The 22,223-nt window shown below is 41.9% G+C and overlaps 1 protein-coding gene and 1 pseudogene across 1 annotated transcript; one reads left to right on the top strand and one right to left on the bottom strand.

Annotated features, from left to right (window-relative positions):
* The first annotated feature begins 6,747 nt into the window (after window positions 1–6,747).
* Window positions 6,748–9,957, top strand: LOC104429307 (disease resistance protein RPM1-like). The gene is made up of 2 exons (XM_039302980.1): window positions 6,748–9,818; window positions 9,921–9,957. Exons 1-2 carry the CDS (start codon window positions 6,748–6,750, stop codon window positions 9,955–9,957), a joined length of 3,108 nt encoding a protein of 1,035 aa, XP_039158914.1.
* A 236-nt stretch (window positions 9,958–10,193) lies between these two features.
* Window positions 10,194–21,452, bottom strand: LOC120288816 (annotated as a pseudogene).
* Window positions 21,453–22,223: the final 771 nt, after the last annotated feature.

Raw genomic sequence — 22,223 nt, 5'->3', positions numbered from 1 at the left:
TACTTGCTCTGGAGATTATCTCTGGTACCATCTTTGAGCTTTTTGTGATGTAATGAATCTATGGTTTACATGCTCGGAGTTACTTGCTCTTAGCCTGTGTGGAAACAAGCTCGATAGTGGAGATATCATTTTTCAGCAAGTTACCAAATTCAAGCATCTAAAAGCTCTGTGTCTCAACAACAATCCAGTTGTAGAGGGATGGTGTGTGCATTTGCGCATGAGTAACTTAGAGGGGGCTTTTCGAGGAGGGAAAGCTTAACGGTTTTACCTTCGGTGATGGCTGTCTAGCTGATAAAATTCTTCAGGCTTGAAATCCTTAATTCACCTTTAATATGTGATTTTGGAGAGTGCGCGTTGGGATTTTGTGCAGAAGTCTGGTTGCTGTCTTGGGCTTAATAACAAGGCCATATAATATTCTTTGCTCGACTTTTAATCAGGTTACTTCACGGCACTTTATCTTTTACTCATTCTTCATTTCTATTATTGATGCCTCTGTTGTCACGCCCCAATTTACAAGATTAAGGGCATGACGTGGCCATCCTTTTACCAAAGGACGCAGTCTCAACATAACCAAAATTCAGCCTGGTATCAACATATATACATCCAAGAAAGTAACATAAGTGAGCTCAAGGTTGTAACTTCGCGCGTTCATTAGGAAGTAAATGCATAAAACAAGCATTGCCAAAAACTCGAAAAATATTGTAATTAGGAACACTATTATACAAGTGCTCTATTTTAGACAAGAGGTTGAAATGAGAAGTCATATAACAACTAAGGTATGCCTATGTTTATACTCTAGTTGACCATTTTGTTGTGAATTTCATGGAAAAGAATGATAAATGATAATACTATTTTGAGAAATAATTTGAAAAAAAAAATCTATCTCTTTGTTCCAAGGCATTATTGGTACAAAAAACTTTGATATCTAGAGAAAATTGTGTTTTTATCAAGTACACAAAATCACAATAAATATGAGTAAGTTCATAAAAATTCTTCATATAGCCACTTATAACAAGAATAATCATCAAAAACTCACAAAATAAAGAGATCTTCCCATTATTGAAGCAGGAGCTGGCCCTCAAATATCGAAGTGAATAAGATCAAAGAAAGCATAAGAGATATAGTCACTAAGATCAAATGGTAAAGCATGATGTTTTCTTAACTTACAAGATAAGAATGAAAGTGTTTATCGTCAACGAAACATAGATTGCCACTATAATTCAAAGGACCTAATCTAGAGAAAGAAGCATGACTCAAGCGAGAATGCCAGGTTTCAGATGAAATTGTGGTAGTACACATCCAGTGAAAGAGTTTAGATGTTGTAAGGAAACAAGCTCAAATTGTGTCCACTTTACGGCTCATCCTAATTATCTATCTCATTGGTAGATCCTACACACGACAACCATTTGAAGAGATATGAATATCAAAACCAAGTTCACATAATTGTCCCATAGATATTAATTTTAAAGAGAGTTTTGGAAGTAAAAAGGTATTAGGTAAGGACAATTTGAATGTCGAAACGTTACCAATATGACTCATTATCATCTGTGAGTTATTAGTTGGATGAACCACAGGTACTTGTGAAGCGAATGAGTATGACATAAAAAAAATATGGAGTTGAAAGTCATGTGATTACAGTAGCCAAAATCAAAGAACCAAGAATCAAGAGTACCTGAAGTGAGTAAGAGAGCAGAATTGCTAGGGACAAAAGAGCAAAAAGTACAAAATTCTTGAAAAATGGAACAAAGATCTTTTAATTGATAAAGTAACAAATGAGTCTTTGGTGGAACCCTTAGTGACAGTAGCAATGGATTGACGTGCAATTGAGGTGGGCCTCTATGTTGGGATTGGTTGTTTGTCTCTGTAGGTTACCTAGATTTTCGTCAATAACAATTGGATGCAAAATAACCAAATCGATGACAATTCATACAATATTGTCTACGCGAGGAGGAAGAATTAGCGGTGGCAAGCATCATGTTAGTAGGCAAGGACAAAGACCGTTGCACCTTTAAGGTAGCAAGTCGAATATTCTTAGTCAACAACTTGGAGACAAATGTCTCAAGACAAGGTAATGGATCTTGCTGTAGAAATGAAGCTCGAATATGTTCAAATTCATCATCAAGTGCCATAAAAAATTGTATAACACGCATGCGATTGCGATATTCGGCAAACTTACAATCGTCAGAATCTGCGTCCCATTATAGTTTGTATAATGTTAGTTGATCTCAGATGGCGTGCATGGAGGATTAAAAAAATCATAAATAAACTAACGTGTCTCTTGATGTATGTGATGCAAATATTCTAACAGCTAATACTAATGGGCAATATCTGAAGTGGATATTGACTTGCAAGTAGATCTCATGCTTCCTTTGTCGTATTAAGACAACCAAATTGATGTTTGATAGAAGAAATCGAAATGCTTCAAAACCACCTAAGGATTTGATATTTCTTGCTATCTTAGTCCTTCAAGTGTTCATTAAGGGTGCATTTGTTTAGGGATAAACTTCAAGAAAAAAGAAAATACTTTCGGGAAATTGTTTTTCAAGAAAATGATTAGTTTTCCTTTATTTGGTATGTGATTGAAAATGTTTTCCAGTGTTTAGATCTCATTAAAAAAAGATTTCAATCTCATCACTTTATCTCACGCGAAAAAAAAAAAAAAATTGTCTTTCTCTTTCCTCCTTCCTCCTTTGACGATCGTCGGGCCTCAGCAACAGCCTATGTAGCACGGACACGGCGACACGGACATGCGATACGACACGACACGACACGACACGCGACAAGTCATTTCTCAAAAAATAGAGAATTTCGACACGTTACGACACGTTAAATATTAAATAAATATTTTTATTTTTAATTAATTTGATTCAAATTCACAAATAAATAAATAAAGAGTTTACAATAAATTTATACTAATAATATTAATAAATCTTACACCTTTTTTTTTTATTTCATTATCCCAAATTTACATTTATTTTTCGAAATCCCCCTCCTCGCCCCCAAATTTACTTTTATTTTTCGAAACCAACCCCTCCCCTCGCCCAAACTTCCCTCGTCTTTTTTTCCCCCAATTTTTTTTTTCACTTTTTTTCCCTCCCCACATCGTCCATTTTCCCCCATTTTATTCATCGACAGACGGGCTGTCCTGTCACTTCCCCTCCCCCAAAATACGTGATGGCCATCCAATCAAAAACCCTAGCTTTACTTTACCTCATTCTCCTTTGCTGCTCGCCGCACAACCCTTCCTCTCCTCCTCCTCTAGATCTGTCTCCTTCCTCGCCACTCGCCGCACAACCCACTTCTTCTTCTTGATCTCCACGTTCTCTCGGTACACGCCCTTTTTCACGTAGATCACGAACCGGCGCATCCTGTGATCGGGCACGGCCTCGATCGTGTCCTCCACCTTGGTGAAATTGCTGCTCCGCCGCCGCCGGAGTTGGAGCCGGAAGATGGGTGGACCATGGTGAGGAGTCGTGTGACTAATGAAGTGATTTGGTTGAGACTTCCGGAGACGACGCTCTTGACAATGCCGCTAGTGCCCTCAAACCCATCTCTGCATGTCTCTTGGTTTGCAAGTGCAGCACTTAGCCATGTCCTCGCTGCTCGCCGCACACGACCCCCTTCCTCGCCGCTCTTTCTCTGGCCGCCTCTCGCCGTCGCGGGCTCGCCGTCGGTCCGTCTTTGCTCCCTCGCCGTCACTTCCACCCTCCATCGTCTTCCGGACACTCGTGTCCAAACGTGTCAAGCAAAGGTTGACCACGTGTCGGATTTCCGACACACGTTGACCGCATGTCCGATGCGTGTCGACGTGTCCGACACGCTCGACACGTGTCGGACATGACACGAAGCATGGAGAACGTGTCCGTGCTTCATAGGCAACAGCTATGAGAAGGCACTAATGATGTTGTCAAGGCCCAACAAGGGCCGACCTAACCAGCCTCAGACGAGGTCAAGCTTGCCATGGCAAGGTTGGCAAGGCTCAACTCACCCGAGGCTAGCTTGCACTTGTGATCAATCGCTTAGGCCCAACAACCGGCGAAGGAGGAAGAAGGAAAGTAAAAAGAAAAGAAAATTAATAAATTTAAAAACTGATATTTTAAATAAAAGAAAAATAAAATAAAATAATGTAAGAGGAGCAATCCCAAAAAGTGTTTTCACCTTCTTAGAATTAGGAATTCACTTTCCTAATTTTATGCATGAATATTTTTCTTGACTGGAAAGTGTTTTCAGTTAACTAATTATTTTCAATGAACCAAACTGGTGGGAGTTTGAAAACTAATTCTGGAAAAATATTTTTCTTGAAACAAATGCACCATAAATTTCTCCTTAGTTTCACTAGTTCGAGTAGTTGCACAAATAGCATCAGTCATGTAAAGTCAAAGCTGACATCCTCTAAAAAAGTTAGATATTTCTTGAGCCCATATAAATTATAATTGGAACCTTTCATAATAGTCTAAATGGGTTTTGAAAATTCCAATTATTTCATAATATGCAATATACTTGTATGAGCCTAGTAGATCCTATAATGAGTTTGAAGAAAACCGGTACCTACAGAGCTGACATGGAGAAATTAAGGCCGGTAATAGATTCAGGACCTTGAAATGCCTCGGGAACCACTCGATAAACACCGAGAACCGGTCTGAAACAGGTTGAACCGGAGGTGGGCAAACTGATCTGGTTAACGCCGGTCAATGGCCGATTAGCGCGATCAACCATCACTATCAGAGGCTGACGTGGCAAACACGTGTCAACGACATGGTTGAAACGTGGCGCTAACGTCGCTTGTTCAGCGGGTGGGGGCGCATGCGGCGTCGAACGGTGATGATGTGCCGAAGTAGGATACCCAAAGTGTTAGAATAGCACCGTAAGTTGTCGGGGTCAGAGAATCCGAGAAGTGGCAAGAGTGTGGCGAAGTGTGCATCGCCGAATGGTGATGTAATTTTAGGGTCGGGCTCTTTTGAGGGCAGAGAGTGTAATGGTCGTGTCAATTTTGCAAAAGAAACAATAGAAAGTGGCGTTGTAGCACTCATCAGTGGCAGGTTTGACCAAATGCTGGATCCCAACGCGGCTGACATAATATTGCTGCGACTGCCACTTTGTAATAGACTCAATGGGTGGCGCTTCCTCAATTTATAGTGAATCTGATACCATGATGATGAGAATAAAATGAAAAATAAAATTGTGAAATTTGTGTTTATTGATGAACTATACAAGAAATAGGCTTTACAATGTTGATTGATTTCATTATGTTTTGATATTTGAATAGCTATCTGAAAACTATAGTGACACGTAGGTGGATTTTCCGGAAAATATTAAACATAAGGCTGTATCTTCTTTACCGGGTACTCTTACTGTAACGTCCAGCTGAAGTGTTGAGTATTTTAACGAACGACATCCATATTCAGACCATGCTGTTGAAAGGATAAAGTGAAAACAATAACATGGAAAGGAACAAGCATCGTATACCCATAAGACATCTCCAAGCAAAGAATGACTGAGGAACCTGATTAGCTTGATGGAAGAAAAAAGGCTAGTTTTCATGAATTCCTCATTCCACGGTTACAACTTTTTACTGCTTTCAGAATTAAAAATTTCTGCAAGAATCGCCTGTAGTAATAATCTTAATAAGTGGACATACTAAATGATACGGTAGGTTACAAGTTAAGATTAATATAAATGGGTTACGATCACTATCGAACTACTATTAATCACATCGCCGATATATTAACCGTGTGAACTCCTCTCGTCTTAATGTCCGAACTTTAGCAAAACTGGATTGGCTTCTTAATTATTTAACCTACCAATGACAAAAGCACCGGATGCTTTCTTGTACCTCGGTCAAAATTTGGCTCAGTCAAGAATCAATCTGGGGAAGAGGCACCCGTTCGAGGAAAAGCACCGAAAAAAGAACGAAATGTAAAACACAATCATAATAAGAACACACACCCCTACACACCTTGCATGGCAACATTCCTACCATGTAGTATCTAATACGTGACAATGACATTATATTCACGTATTTTTTATGAGCATTATATGTGATGTCGATATTTATATTAAGATACATTCTCTATAAGCAAGTGTTCTTGTATGGACAAGTTGATAATGTGTGTATAAGCACAGACTTCGTTGCTTCTTATCAAGTGTATTGAACATATAATTGATATCTAAGATGCAAATGGATCCTAATTGTATATCATGTAATTGAATTATAGAACTCGTAAACATATAGTATCTCCAGCAATTTGAAAACCAAATCTTTAATCGTTGAAATCCATAGGAAAAGTAATGATTTTCTTTGAATTGGTTTTAGTATTCTATATTAGATAAAATAAGCCGACGAATGTTCTCATTTGATCTCAGATAAAGTGTTAAACTCGACAAATGGATGCAATTTCATCATAAAAAATTTAATTCATTTTTACTTGTCTCTGCAACTCCTAGTTCGACAAAGTAGGGAATATTAAGGTGGATTTGTAAGAGTGTTTTATTAAAGGCACACAACTTTACCTCAATGTGGGAGATACTCTCTCCCGACTCCCGGTCAAAAACCGCTCAAGCAAAGAATTAAACAAAGCTTATTGTAGACAGGAGAGGCCACCCCAAGAAAAGCATAGAAAAATGAAGAATATCTATAGAGAAATAATAATATGTCCCCACGAATTATTTCAATCCAAGCAAACAAGCCAACACACACACATCCCCACATCCACACGACCTTGCTCGAAAGAAACATATTGATTAGCCATGGCTGCTTCCGACACGAGAAGCTGCATGATGATTGCCGGAGCCGCTGCCCAGATCGTGTCGCAGAAACTAGATATCTTGCTCCCTCACCCGGCCTGCGTCGAGTGCTTCCCGATGCAAGCCTGCGCGGAGGATGCCAAGGCGAAGCTGGCCACGATCCAAGACTTCATTTCCACTCAATATGGACCGTCCAAAACCACGGAGTGGTTAGGGCGGCTCCTCCGAGCCATGGACTATGCTGAAGAATTCATCGACAAGTTCCACCTCAGAGAGGCCCGCGAGAGGCACGAGGCCCTGCGCATGGCAGCAAGGCCGTTGGCCTCGCTAGTCTCCAAGTGCAAGCTGTGGAGGGACTTGTCCATGCTTGTGAATATGATGGAGGAGTTATGTGATGAGAAGTTCTTGAAGGAGGGGGCCGAGGGCAAGAGGAAAAAGGAACATGCTAGTTCCTCCTCCCATGCTAGTGTTCCTTGGCAAGGCAAAAAACTGGCGAGGCTGACTAGTTTCTGGGATGGGCAAGTGCCAACTAACTTCTTATGTCGCGAGGCTGAGAAAACGAAAATAATGAGTTGGATAAAAGAAACATCGGGGGAGACTGAATGGACTTCGATTTGGGGCGAGCAAGGCACTGGCAAGACGTTCCTTGCGAGATGGGTCTACAGCCAATCGAAGTACATGGGCTATGAGTGGCGCGCTTGGGTCCACGTCTCGGGCAGCTTGGACGAGCGGGAGATCCTGTTTGAGATACTGAAGCAAGTCGAGAAGCTAGCGAGGGACGAGAAAGACATGGATACCATGGAGATAATGATGATGCTGCGCCAGAAATTGACCGAGAAGAACAGATTCCTCATAGTGTTGGATGACGTGCGGCCATCCGACGAGCAATTCGTGCTAGTGCTAGCGTTTAGCATCCCCCTCTCCTCAAAGGGCCACATAATTACCATAACTCAGGACAGTAAGATAGCCAAGTTAACGGATACATCCAAGGCAGGGCCGATCAGACTGGAAAACTTGGGCAATGAAGAAAGCCAGAGGATGCTTGCTTGGAAGTTGTATGGAGTATCCGAAGGTCAGAGACTCTCAGAGAAGGAGAAGGATGTCCTAAACAAGTGTCGTGGCTTGCCACTCCGTATATCCTTACTCGGCGGGTTTATGTCAAATGCTGGTGAGCAAGAACACACGGCGTTGGCGGAAGAGGGTTTCAAGTTAGATATACTAAAATTGAGTTGCCATAAATTGCCGGTCCATCTAAAACCGTGCTTCATCTACATGGCTTTGTTCCCCGTAGCAATCCCCATTCCGACAAGAAGGCTAGTGAGGCTGTGGTTGGCCGAGGGCTTATTGGATTCGCATTGTTACGACAGAGAAAGGAAAAGGCAGCCTGAGGACGTGGGAGAGACGTTCATTCTGGAGCTCGCGAATAGGAACGTGATCGACGTAGTGAGCTGGAGGGCGGATGGATCCCCCAAAGCTTGCCAAATGATCACCTCCCTGTACGACATGATCCGCCCAATTGCAATGAGCCTGGGGTTCCTCCATATACATGACACTAGCAAGTCGAAAGACAAGAATGACCGTGATCCAAACAGCCAGCAACAACAGCTGCTGGCCCAACTGCGAGAAAGAACCAAGATTCGGTGGATTGCGGAGCACACGAACATAGTCAGACATGGCCACAGCGGCAGCTACCCCGGTTTGAATCTCAGCCATGTCCGCTCGTTTCTGTCGTTCTACCTGAGGAGAGGCGTGCTCACCAAAGACATCAGCACGTTTCTAGGGAAGATGACGTCCGAGACTGACTATAGCTTTCTAAGGGTGCTTGATTTGGAGGGCGTGTATAAGCCATCCTTGCAAGGTGTGCTCCACAAGCTGGTGCTTCTAAGGTACCTAGGATTGAGATCCACGGTGTTGGACTCGATCCCGAGTACCGTTGCAGATCTGCATCATCTTGAGACTCTCGACATAAAGAACACCAACATCACTTCGCTGCCGAATTCCTTGTGGAAGGCGAGGAACTTGAGGCACCTGAATCTCAACTGGTTCTACATCGACTTGAAGAAGATCCTCAAGGCTTGTGGTGACAATGTCAATGCCTTGACTGAACTCCAAACCTTAAGCGGGCTGGTTATCGGTGAAGTGAAGGAGAACCCGATGACGGGTCACATGAACTGCATGACCACGCTCACCACGCTAAAGCTTTTCTTGCAGCACTCGGATAACGACACCTCCGGCGCTGCAGGGAAAACAGTAGCCCATTGGATTAGCTTCAGGCTCACCAATCTCCAGTCCTTGACCTTTGGGGTGATCCAAGAAGCCAAGCCCGCGGAAGAAGCCCAAACCACGAAAGAAGCCAAGCTCACGAAAAAGGAGATGAAAGTAGCCCAAGCAGAGGGAGAAGCCCAGCTCGCGGAAGAAGACAAAGTAGACCAACAACCCCCGGGAGAAGCCCAGCTCGCGGAAAAGGCCACGAAAGAAGCCACAAAAGTATCCAAGCCCTCCAAAAAAGCCAAGCCCGTGACATCGCAGGTAGGCCCGTTACCGGAACTGTTGTTGGCTGAACAACATCACGAACTGTTGGAGCTCTACTTGCTGGGCCAACTCAACAATCCCAGCTGGACACAGCTCTTGCCAGTGTCGCTCCGGGTTTTGACCCTGTCGGGTTCGAGGGTGAAGGCAGACATGATACCCCAGTTGGGTGGTCTCCTGAAACAACTGAGGACCTTCAGGCTCTTGGCCAATTCCTTCCTAGGCACTAGTCTGAGGTTCGCCAAAGATGGGTTTCCAAGCCTCGTGATCTTGAAGATTTGGAAGCTGCCTTGCCTTCAGGAGTTGATTATTGAAAAAGGGGCAATGCTCCATCTCAAAGAACTTGAGTTTAGGCACCTCGATGCGATAAAAAATGTTGAAGGAATCAACGAGTGTAAGGAATTGGAGAATATTTGTTTGGTAGTCAAACAGGGTGCTCACGATTTTGTTGACCATCTCAGGGCCAGAATAGGTCGAATGATGCATATGTACAAAAGAGAAGATATTGAAACGCTTGAACCTAAGGATGATGATGAGGACGACAGGTATGGACCATATCAAATCTCAAACATGATGAAAATGTTTTTTCATAGATTGACAAGTTTATTAATTACTTATTAGTTATTAAAAAGAATGATAAATACCAGGGACAAAAAAGGAGACATTCTCTACCTTCACATTTAAAAGGATGAGCCCCAATCTATGGATGACAACGACAGGTATGGGGTAGTATTAAATCTCAAACATGTTCTTCACCGCTTTTGTACAATGACCTGCATCTAAATTACATATATATTACCAGTTAAAGGGAATTCATAGCATCTCAGACAGTTTTTTTTTTTTTGCACATAGCATCTCAGACAGTTGGAGGAACGATTTTGTCACCATTCCGCAAAAATAATAGCATCCAAAACAAAGCTTCACGAGAAAGATATCATAGTGCTTTTCCACTTGAGAAGTTTTGTGCTTGATCGCCAAGGAGTAAAGTTGAGGCCAAACATCTCCTTGGAAGCTTCCTCTGGCTGAACAAAGCTGACAAGCTTTGCAACAATTTTGGCACTCTCGGCCACATGGTCCATATCTTCTGTGTCGGACTACAAGCAGTGGGCTAACTGTAAACTTCTATGCTTTGTATTCAAACCGATCCCCCAAGTTTGGAAGAGCATCTCTCTATCTTTCCTGGTGAGCTTCTTTTGCAACTGCTTGGTAAGCATCTGCCTCTCACGACGAAGATCTTGTATGCTGCTTAGCACAATAAAATCCCAGACTAAATATGTTCCTACTGTGGATTTAACAAAAGCAGCGAGTGTTTCATATAATTTGAATTCAGTACCTCGAAGCAGCAGTCAAAGTCTGACCATCTTCCAGAGCTTGATTACAATGGGCAGATTTATCCCTAAGAAACGACAACCTCCTAAGTAGGGGTGAGCGGTTCCAGGTTCCGGTTCGGTTCCGTCCGGAACTGGAACCTACCGGGTACAGGTTCCTCAAAATGAGGAACCTGAAACCTACCCGTGGGAATCGAGAACCTGGAACCTACCCTGTCACAGGTTCCAGGGTCGGTTCCAGGTTCCCAACAGGTTCTTTTTTTTTTTTTTTGTTATTTTCATATTTGGACTATAACATATGCGCACGTTGCCCAAAAAAAAAAAAAATGTACGCGCACGTTACCCAAAAAACTATAACGTACGCGCACGTTACCAAAAAAAAAAACTATAACGTATGCGCACGTTATAAAAAAAAACTATAACATACACGCACATTACAAAAAATAAAATAAAACGTATGCGCACGTTACCAAAAAAAAATATAACGTATGCGCACGTTACCAAAAAAAACTATAATGTACGCGTATACTACACGGTAACTTCCCATATCTTAGCAAACATACCAATGCCAATTATCTAGATTACGGGGAAACCTCTTGCATGTGGCCAAGTGCTTCCTCATTGCAGAAGTACCGTTAGCAACACGGTACTTAAGCATTGACCCACAATGAATGCACTTCACTTGATATATGTTTCCATCCTTATCACTAATTTTCGAATAGTGATTCCAACATTCGGATGTATGTTTCTTATCATGGGAAAGATGAGAACCGGGTACCTTATTTGTGGCACTCGAGGTAGGGGGTGCCTCTTCTTCAATTTCATCGTTAGAAAACTCCAATTCCGTAATCGGAGTCATTTCCTCACGTCCCTCCACCTCCATTGATATGTTATCTTGATACATTAACTTCACACTGCACAACAATAATAGAATATAATTAGAAATTTCAAAACAAATAGCAAAGTAGAAAGTAGAAATAAAACACCACTAGAACAAGAATGTCTAGAGGTAAAAGTTTTGAAAAAAAATTTCGATTAAACCCTTAAATAAACTCAGAAAATTCTGAAATTTGGACACGTTGTATTTAAGACCTAGAGGTACAAGTTTCATGAAGAAATCTTAGTCCAATTCGTTTTGGATTAAAAGATAAAATCGATTTACTTTTCCTATTCTCTACTTGCACAGTTTTGGAAACATTTTTGGTTAAATAGGCAAATGAACTAAAAAAATTACGAAATTTAAATATGTTGTAGGGAAGACATGAAGAGAGATATTTCATGCAGAACACATTTCCAAAAGAACCTCATACAAAATGATATAGTCCACGCATTGCAACTTACAAGATCCGAACACATCAGATTGCACAGTTTTATAAACATTTCTGATTAAATACCCAAATGACCTTCAAAAATTATGAAATTCGACTATGTGATAGCCAAGACCATAAGGTAGATACTTCATGAAAACATCGAAGTCAAATTCGTCCTAGATAATTAAATATGGACGGTTAAAATCCCTGTTCGTACTACCGTAATTCCAGATCTAACCATCTCCAAAGGACCACGATTTCACCTACCTATTCTTGTTTTTTTCTCTAAATTTTTGATATGTTGTACCTCAGGATGTCCTTTACAACTTTTGTTAAGAAACAGAAGTGAAATTTCGACAAAAAGGTTGCCTTACAGTCCATGCATTCATCAAGGGTCGGTCCCAAAATCTCCAGATCCAGTCTTTCCAAAGAATAATGATTTCACCCATTTATACTTGTTTGTTTTATCCCAAATTTGAGTATGTTATACTCCAAGAAGTCCTTTACAACTTTCATTTAGAGGCCGAAGCCAAACTTCAACTAGAACATTACATACAAGTCACTAGAACATCGAAGGTCGAGCTGTTTTTCTCGACAACAATACACTAGACTAGAGCACCACTCCCACCTCAGTGGATCATCTTTTTCGTTTTTTCTTACTTTGCATTAAAACCCTAGAGGTATGATTAGTACAACAAGTTCACGGACTGACACCAATCACGATTGACTCTTATCATTGAAATGAAAACAAAAACATCAAGATTCCTATTACTAGAATATTAAAATAACCGCTTCACTTTTGTTTCCCAGATTTTTCTTTTTGATATGAATTTTCAACTGTGAATCATATAGGGAATCCCAAGTCTGTTTGGACAAAGAAATCTAAAAACTCTAGAGATAGGAACTTCTTTGAGTTATGCAAGAAAAATAAATGACCGCCTGAAAGGACAACCACAAATATCACATGCCTTAACTCATACTTAAATACTTACATACTTCTAATGACAGATAACTCGCTACACAGACCTATCACATATGTCTGTATACCTTTGCACCCAAAGGTATACAAAATGAAGTGACTGCCAAATAATTGACTGAATAACAAGTTATTTTCACCAATTATTTTCTTTTATTGTCCCTATGAGGTCCCACTGGTACTCAGTCAATGCTTTTAAGAATAAGCGATCCCAGGGTTATTATTAAAATGGAATATGTCATTTTTTCCATCAGGGAAATTCAATATGAGGACTCAATTCATAGAAAGGCATTGGGTGATCTCCAAATATAATATAAATATATTAAGGGAACAGAGACACAAAAAAGAAAACAGAGCTGCTCTACCTTTCCTATTCACAACTTGCGGAGATGGGCGGTGCGGCGCGGAGATGGCCGGTGCGGCGCGGAGACGCGGCGGTGCGGCGCGGAGATGGGCGGTGCGGCGACTGAGCGAGTCTGATAGAGAGAGAGGGGGGGCGGCTACGGGCGACTGGGCGGTGCGGCGCGAAGATGGCCGGTGCGGCGCGGAGATGGCCGGTGGCGCGGAGACGCGGCGGTGCGGCGCGGAGATGGGCGGTGCGGCGACTGGGCGAGTCTGAGAGAGAGAGAGAGGGGGCGGCTACGGCAGACTGGGCGGTGCGGCGCGGCGCGGAGATGGCCGGTGGCGCGGAGATGGCCGGTGCGGCGCGGAGATGGCCGGTGGCGCGGAGACGCGGCGGTGCGGCGCGGAGATGGGTGGTGCGGCGACTGGGCGAGTCGAGAGAGAGAGAGAGAGGGGGCGGCTACGGCATCGGGCGGTGCGGCGCGGCGCGGAGATGGCGGTGGCGCGGAGATGGCGGTGCGGCGCGGAGATGGCCGGTGGCGCGGAGAGGCGGTGCGGCGCGGAGATGGGCGGTGCGGCAACTAGGCGAGTCCGAGAGAGAGAGAGGGGGCGGCTACGGGCGACCGGGCGGTGCGGCGCGAAGATGGCCGGTGGCGCGGAGTGGCCGGCGGCGCGGAGACGCGGCGGTGCGGCGCGGAGATGGGCGGTGCGGCGACTGGGCGAGTCTGAGAGAGAGAGAGAGAGAGGGGGCGGCTACGGGCGACTGGGCGAGTTTGAGACTGAGAGAGAGAGAGAGAGGGGGAATGGCTTTTTCTGCCCTAACTTAACCGGTTCCGGTTCCGGGATAGGTTCCGGGACCGGTTCCGGTTCCGGTTCCGGACAGTTCCGAAACGGTTCGGTTCCGTGCACGGTTCGGTTCCGGTCCCCCTTGGAACCGGGAACCGAACCGGACCCTCCTCCGGTTCCGGTTCCGGTTCCGGGTAACCCGGGAACCGTGCTCAGCCCTACTCCTGAGCTCTACCTCCATGTAGATAGAATCCGTCGGATCACCTTTAAACAGTAGGAAAAAGTAGCTCCTGTGAACTAATGAGACATTGCATTCCTTCCACAATTTGATGATCCTCCGCAAGTTTTTGAAGTGCGAAAGCCATTCCAAAGAACCCTCTGTATCATCTTCAATTGGATCCAAGCCAAAATCCTTAACGTGTTTAGTAGGTACAATCACATTTGGTTTTATAACATGTACCTGTCAATCAAAAGAGTCTCTACTGAGCAAAATGTGTGTGTTGACAAAACATCCATATCTAATGGTAGTAACCAAACACTAAGTTCATTCTCTAAATTTCAAGGCACTTTATATGCAAGTGAGTGGTAATCCAAACTTACTTGCACGTCCACATTTATGTATGACAATACTCTTATAGCTGAAACCATAGCTGGGTGATATCACTACATCCGTCATAATATATATGTACACTGAAAAACAATCTTTAGACAAATCAAAATTTTCTAAATTATAATATTTAACAAACTTTAAACACCCAAAAGCCATGGCTTCTGTACCCTGTCCGTAGTAAGTTTTCAAAACAATGTTAAAGAAGCCCAGTTTGACCCACGTGGGCCAAGCCCTAATAACTCCCATCCACTTGAGTCATGGGGTGTCACGCCCAAATATTTGAATCAGATCTTTGATATGGAAAAAGCATGATAACTCCTGTGTTATATTTAAATTCCAATAGAGAAAATAAAAATTTGTAAGGTCCTCCAAAATAATTAATCCACCGTTCATTATATAGCTCAATATGCCTGTGATAAAAGGATCAAAGAAGAGCAGGGAACAAAGCTCACCACATGCTGACCAGGTTGATCCTCCTGCTGAGCAATTGACTACTCTATTTCAGAAGCGGAGTCCATACTGTTGTCACATTTCTCAACTGTCCGACTTATCTCTGCTTGAAGCTCATAATCCAAAGAATCCTCCAGTGAATTATGAGAAACACTACCGGACAAAGTTTCTTTGGACACATACTTCAATGAAGGAAACTTTTTCTGACATCCCTCAGGTCTTCCAGGACATTCCTTTTCGTATCAAAGGGGAGGTGTACGATGGTTTATCTCCATCTCCTCAATTGAAAATGAAATATTTGTGAGCCCTGACTCACAACTTTTACTCCTAACTAGCTTGAAACTTCTGGATGTAGGTAACTCTTTTTCCTGCATCATTGAATATGCTTTTTCAAGAGAAGGTTCTACATAATCTTGAGGGACACTGTCTAACTGTCTAGTTTCCTCCAGAGATGGTGATCCCAATTTCTCTTTTTCCTCATCAACTTCCTCAACCACAATATAGTCTGAGATGCCTTCCTTCTCCTCCACTGATGACATACCACCATTGCCATGGCAATTCGGGTTTGGCTTTTCCATCTCAATGCAGCACACTTCCCCGTAAAAGTCCTCAGAACTTTCATCAGTGTATTCTCCAATGTCCTCTAGATATATGCTATTTCGCCTGGAGTGAGATATCTGAATTGAGAGCTGTGAAGAGGGGTTTGAGAGTAAAGAGTTGTCTTCAAAGTCGGGAGTGTGGATCGTATGCCCATCTGAATCACTCCTACTGTGTTGATCTGAATATTGACATGAATCAAATGTTATGATACCAACATCCACATAATCATTATCTGCTCGGTTTTGAGTATCTAAAATCAGGCCCTTGAGTTCCCATGAACCTCGCACGCGAAGTTTAGGGTAATCACCGCATGCATCCACCTGAAGTATTAAATGAACAGACGATTCATTGAGGAATAATTGGTGTTATAAGTTGAGGATAGCAAATCCATCAAGGAATCTAACAAAGTAGAATGACCTGTGCAGTCAAAGGTTTGTGATCCACAACCAATTGGTGCAAATCCTGAACCTCAGACTGAGCAAGGTTGCGCTGTAGAGACAATTCTGCAATCTCTTTCTTGAGCTGTGAGAGGATACAACCACAGAATATAAGCTGTTAAATAATTAAGTGGTTTCCTGATTTATAAATGGACAAAAAATGCTTCACCGTTCATTGAGCTTTAAAGGGGGTGACAACATGGAAATTTTACAAACATAATCTTAAAAAGTGCCACAACGAAAAACTATTAAGAAGGCCGGTTAATAAGCTGCATAGTGAGCTCTTCACAAATTACAACTGTTTTGGTACCAGCTGAAGTTATTACTCATCCCAGCAAAGGAAAATGCACATAAACCTACTGGCCATCCAATTTTCTATGCCAAAGTACAACAAATAGTGAAGGTTTGCATGATCTTAGCTCTGAGAAGATGCGTGTTGACAGCATCATGGCAAAACTTAAATGGAATGAATATGAAAAAAGGAACAAAGTAGTTTAATAGGACAATCTCACAATTTTTGCAGAGAAAAAGATTGCAGAAAACATCAGTAGGACATCCAGGTAAATCAGAAGGTTCACCCAAATAAGCTCTACTTATCTTTTTGGCCAAAAAATAAAAAATAATATAAAAGAAAAGCTGATGAGAAAGTCACAGCTATAAATGCTAACAGCATAATGGTGAAGCTGTGGGCTATTGCAGTGGAAGGTCAGAAAGGCCAGGCGAAGATATTGCTCTTAAAATTCTCTGTTAAGTCTTTGGTTCCCGAGTTAATTTACCAACTTTTACATGAACTTTCAAGTGGATAAGCTTGGTCAAGAGATGTCAATTGAGATGGAAATTGCATGTATTGTGCACTGAAGGATATTCAACCTAATGGAACTGGTGGAATTCACCGTCGGTACAAAAGAAATAATAGACTTTCTGACACAGCAGCATACTAAGGAAGAAGTTGGAAGATGCACCTAGTTGGAAAATTACACACAAGTACGTCCCTTTTCCATAGATAGTGCGAAAAACCTCAAAATATAAGAAACATCGATTACAATATTAAAAGCCTTAATGCGGAATCATCACCTTCTCAATTTGGAGATCCTTTTCTCGAAGCAGCACAGCAGTATCAGATGAAACAGGCACTAGTCCTGGATTTCTAAGCTCACTCTCTGATCTAGCCAATTCTCTCTGTAAATGCTTTACCAAAGCTTTATCAGACATAACAACATTGACCTGTGCATTTGTGGCGACCTCTTTAGCACAACTTGCGAACAGTAGTGTATTCCATGACTGTTCAGCATAACTTCGGGCAGGACTAATTGTTCAGATGATGGAAGTTCTAGCATTTCCTCCCAGCGAGCACTGCAGAATACGAGTCAGTTTGGAATCTCGGAAAGGAATCTGTCCATTTCTTCCCTTGCTGGAGCCAGTCAAATAGTTCTTGATCAATAATTAAAAGTTTAAAAATAAATCAACGATAAATTGAAAGAAAAGATAGCTTAAGACCGCATACTTGGACCAACTCCCGATTTCTTGTAGGATCTCAATATTAGTAACTGTTCTGTTCATACAATCAAGGATGAAAATCGGTAAAACATCATCACGCATGGTTTACTTTGAATTTCTATGTGTTTTTTTTTTTAAATAAAAAAAAAACTTTTCCTCCAAAACATTGATAAAGAAAATAAAAGATACTTAAAGTTTTTAAAAAATATATTAAAAAGAGTATATAACCACACATGTCAATATTCATATGTTTTAAAATTTTAAGATGTTTCAATGTGCAATTAAAGTCAACTTTCAAACACTACAAGAAAAGCAAAATGTGAAAAGTTCAAACTTGCTCCAACCAAACCTAAACTACTACTCAGGAGTCTCTTGATTTCTTATGCTTTAAAAAGTTAATCTTCTTGATGCTAAACTCTGTGTGGTAACCTATATGGAGCTGAAGGCCAAGAACTTAGTCAATAGCCCGGAAAACTAATCCCCTACTCTCAAAACAACAATTTTCAACTATGCAGTGGAATTTATGCCTGAGAAACCAACACCAACACCCCCCAAAAAAAAAAAAAAAAAAAGACCAGATAGAACAAATTCTTTTGGCAAATATCATGTCTAATAAATTGACCTAAGCATTTGGTACAAGAGGTACTTGACATTACTAGAGGAGAGCAAAGATAAACCCATTGTCAGCTCTGAGCACTTGGTAGACACAACAGATAGGCAGACAAGCATTAATGGAACTAAACATGTGGGTGCTCCTGCACCAAACCTGCCACAGGCAGCAATCACAAACCCTGATGGAGGATGGAAAGTGTAAACAGAGCTTAGTATCTGAATTTTACTGAAAGCAGGATAGGAAATAGAGCACGATGGCATAACAGGATCCATATACCCTGTCCAATTTTTTGGGAGAAGGCTTGGCTGTTTATGATGTTGTCAATCGTATAACACGTGTGTATGCAGGTAAACTAGTACTGTGTAAGAAATGGACCTTTGGCACAGAAAAGGTAATGCAGTGGTGCTCTATGTTCATGTCAGCGCATGGTCCAACTAAATTATAAGATCTCTAACATGAAGACAACGAAGAAACAAGCTGTAAAGCCAACCTCAGCTTGCGGATAACTGTTCCCAAACTCAGCAAACTGCGATTTATGTGGCAGCCCTCTTTCAACCTTGCACCAGCTGATAATGACTGAGATGCACGCTCACTTCCTGCTAGATCCACGAAGTTCTGCAGCCAAAAGAAACCACTATATTCTCCCATCAACTGTTTATAGGTTGAAGTTAAGTACTGAATATTCATACCACAGCAGCAGAAAGAGTGCTTGAATTGTCGTTCCCCAAGAAATCACAAGCCGAACTTTCAATTTTCTGGCAGCAGAGACAAGGAGCAATAAATCTTTGACATTTTAATAGGAATTGACCACACAACAGATAAAATTCACCATTACCAGTCTGAGAATCTGATGTGATCTTGAGCTAGCTTCGTTAAGGCATGTCTCTCCAACCTGTCTTTGAGCTGTGAAATGCAAATGATCAGCCTAAGCATTTCATTGTAATGCTAGATAGAGTATGCAACCATGAAATTCATCCAACACAAGAGTGAATAGCCTTAGCCCTTACCTTCACACACAGAAAGAAGTTCTTGAAAGTGGCTCCAGTCCTTCAGTGTTTCCTCTGTAAGTTTCTCAACTATAGTCCCTTTGTGTCAAAAGAGCTAAGCTCTCACGGTGATGTTGGATGAGCTCATAGTTCCTCAGCATAGTACAAAGAAATTTACCTCCGGATCATCTAGAAGTCTCAGAGGACTACTATCTGCGCTGAGGAGGTCTCTCACAGACTCATTGTAGATCTCCATCGCAGAAAACTTCAACAGAAATTCTCTTTCCTTGTGCTATTGAGAAACAAGAGAATGTCTTCATTAACAAGCAAATGTTAGAGGAAGAAGTTGCAATTGAAAATGGAGGAGATCTTTAGGTAGTATATGACTTGTTACCTTCTCTATGTAGCTGTATATATCTGCCATTGAATATTCAGTAATTCCACTCATAGTGTATGTTTTTCCACTACTTGTCTGTCCATATGCAAAAACACTTGCTGCAACATTGAGCATCGGATGGTTGCAATCTCAGGCAAATATCAACATAACAAAACAATGTCGAAAGGAAGGAGAAGAGGTTAAAGTTTACCATTTATCCCACTGACAACTGAAAGAGCAACTTTCTTGGCTCCTTCCTTGTACACTTGCCTTGTGGAGCAATCACACCGGAAAACTCTGTCTGCAAATCAGCCAACATGGAGGACACATAACACTAAGAGATATTGAACAGATTGCTTCCTTAAATGCAAGTCCATCATTAGAAACATTTGTTGGAATTTGAAGACGTGGGCTCAAGACCAAAAGGAAGCTAAATCCAACATAACATGAAAATTTACTCAAGCGAAGGCAAAGAAGAAAGAAAGGAAAAAACTTCATGAATGGGATTCAATTACCAAATGTGTAGGCAGCCGGGTACATGGACCGCTCTGAAACAGAGAGATTGTTTCTGTAGATAATGGTGTTGTCGTCGATACATTCCCAATCTGATACATCATTCCTAGAAATTTCCTTCTGATTCAAGGGCCTGAGACGAACTAAGACAAAGATTTTCTCTTCACAGGGACTCGACCCCGGCATTATCTCCTGGCCGTTGACTGCCACCATCGCTTACCTGCTTACTATCCAAGTCTATGAACCGTCCGAAATCAAGATTAGTCTTCACCGCAACCAAATACCCCGACAAAGCCTGCGACACATCACGTAGTTCTACGCCCCATCACATCTTCACTGTCCGACTAGGCATTGTAGTTTGGGAGTCAACAAAGCGAGTGATGTCGAGATCTTATGAAATCTGAGGCCCATCCAACTTCTACACTTACCATCGTCGTCACCTGTAATGAACAAGCTAATCATGGCTTAGGGCAAAATCACCCCTGCTCCGTCAATTTGCCTTAAGCATGAAAATCGGTTCCTCCTCAATTGCTCCTTCCTTTAGTCATCTAATTTAGCAAGGTCAAACAAATGCGTATCAGAAGCCTCAAGTGCCCAATCTCCGAGAGAAACGGGCGGTGTTTCTTTTTTCTTCAAATTAGCAAATATTTTAATAAATGAACCATTTTGAAGTTTTCTGAGATGGTCCCCATAGCAGACTGTCAAAAAGTCTCTTTTGCTCGTGATGACTTGGATTATAGAATGTCTTTAGAAAAACAAAGCAAGACACATTTTCACCTTGGGAAGTAAAGACTTCCCAAAGATTGTCTGAGATCTACGAAAAGATCCATGGCACTGGGCATTTCGCTGCAGTGGAGAGAGAGAGAGTCCTAAACTGGTCTTTGCAAAATTTTCAGTTGCCTCATTTCCTTCCTAGTTGGACACTAAACAGCAAAATCTCCACAGGGCAGAACATGAATTTCCGGAAAACTGTTGGCTCTCTCTCACTTTAAAACATTAAGCGAACGCGCTCCGAAGAAGCGACCAAATTTTCACGGCACGTCTCCAAGCTACGTGCGGAGCCACCTAAATTCGACAAGAGAGATGGCATTGCCAATCCACGACGGCAGAAGCTTCACCAATCTGTCCTTGGCGGTTCCAAACGAAAAACGTATAAACGCATTCAGGTCGCTTTTTGCTAGAATTCCAAGGCGACTCATTAAATGAGCATGAAACGGAACTCCGGAATGGTTGACCAAACAAAACAAGGGGGAAATTTACCATTGTGACTCTCAGCCTTGTCGAACTCCAATCCATACGCCATCCCCCTCACGATCCGACCCGAAACGCCATTCCGGATCCGAAATTGCAACCCGAGACGAGCCGGTAACAGGATTGCTTGCTTCTAACGTTCGAACCAAAAGAACTGGCGAGAGATTTCAAAATGCAGGCGATTGAAATGCGATTTCGACGGGGATGTGCGCCAGATATAGATAGAGTGAGAAAAGCGAACCTTGGCAACCCCTCTCTCTCTCTCTCTCTCTCCAAGGAGGATGGCGGTGATTTCCTGCGAATGTGGAGAGGGGAGAGACGGTCGGTAGTCTGTCCCGTGTTCGGATCGGGTTTGGCCCCAAGTTGAACTGAGCTATTGGGACGGGGGAGTCCTCTCTCTCTCTTTAATTCCTTCTAATAAAAATAAAGCGGAAAATAAAGTTTTGAAATTTCTGTTTCTAAAAGGCTATTTATAGGTTTTACAGGGTGATTATATATAACAGAAATTATAAGCAATCAAGATTATGAGATTACAGTATGAAAGATACATAGAATCAAATAATATATATTTTTTATCCCCTCAAACTTAAGGTGATATAGAAGAAGTCATCTCGATTTTGGAGAAAAAATCTTGAAAACGCCCTAGTGGATGTGCCTTAGTGAATACATCAGCAATTTGATTCACTGATGAAGTGGATACAAGACAAATGACGCCATGAAGCACGCAAGAGCATATGAAAAATGGCAATCCATTTCAATATGTTTGGTAAGCTCATGGAAAATATTATTATGTGCTATTTGGATAGCATGGTTATCACAATAAAGTACCGTTCCACTATTATGACAGACACCCATGTCTACTAATATCTATCATA

This window comes from Eucalyptus grandis, chromosome 10, assembly GCF_016545825.1.
Source record: "Eucalyptus grandis isolate ANBG69807.140 chromosome 10, ASM1654582v1, whole genome shotgun sequence".
Classification (NCBI taxonomy): domain Eukaryota; kingdom Viridiplantae; phylum Streptophyta; class Magnoliopsida; order Myrtales; family Myrtaceae; genus Eucalyptus; species Eucalyptus grandis.
This window is presented reverse-complemented; position numbering and strand designations above follow the sequence as displayed.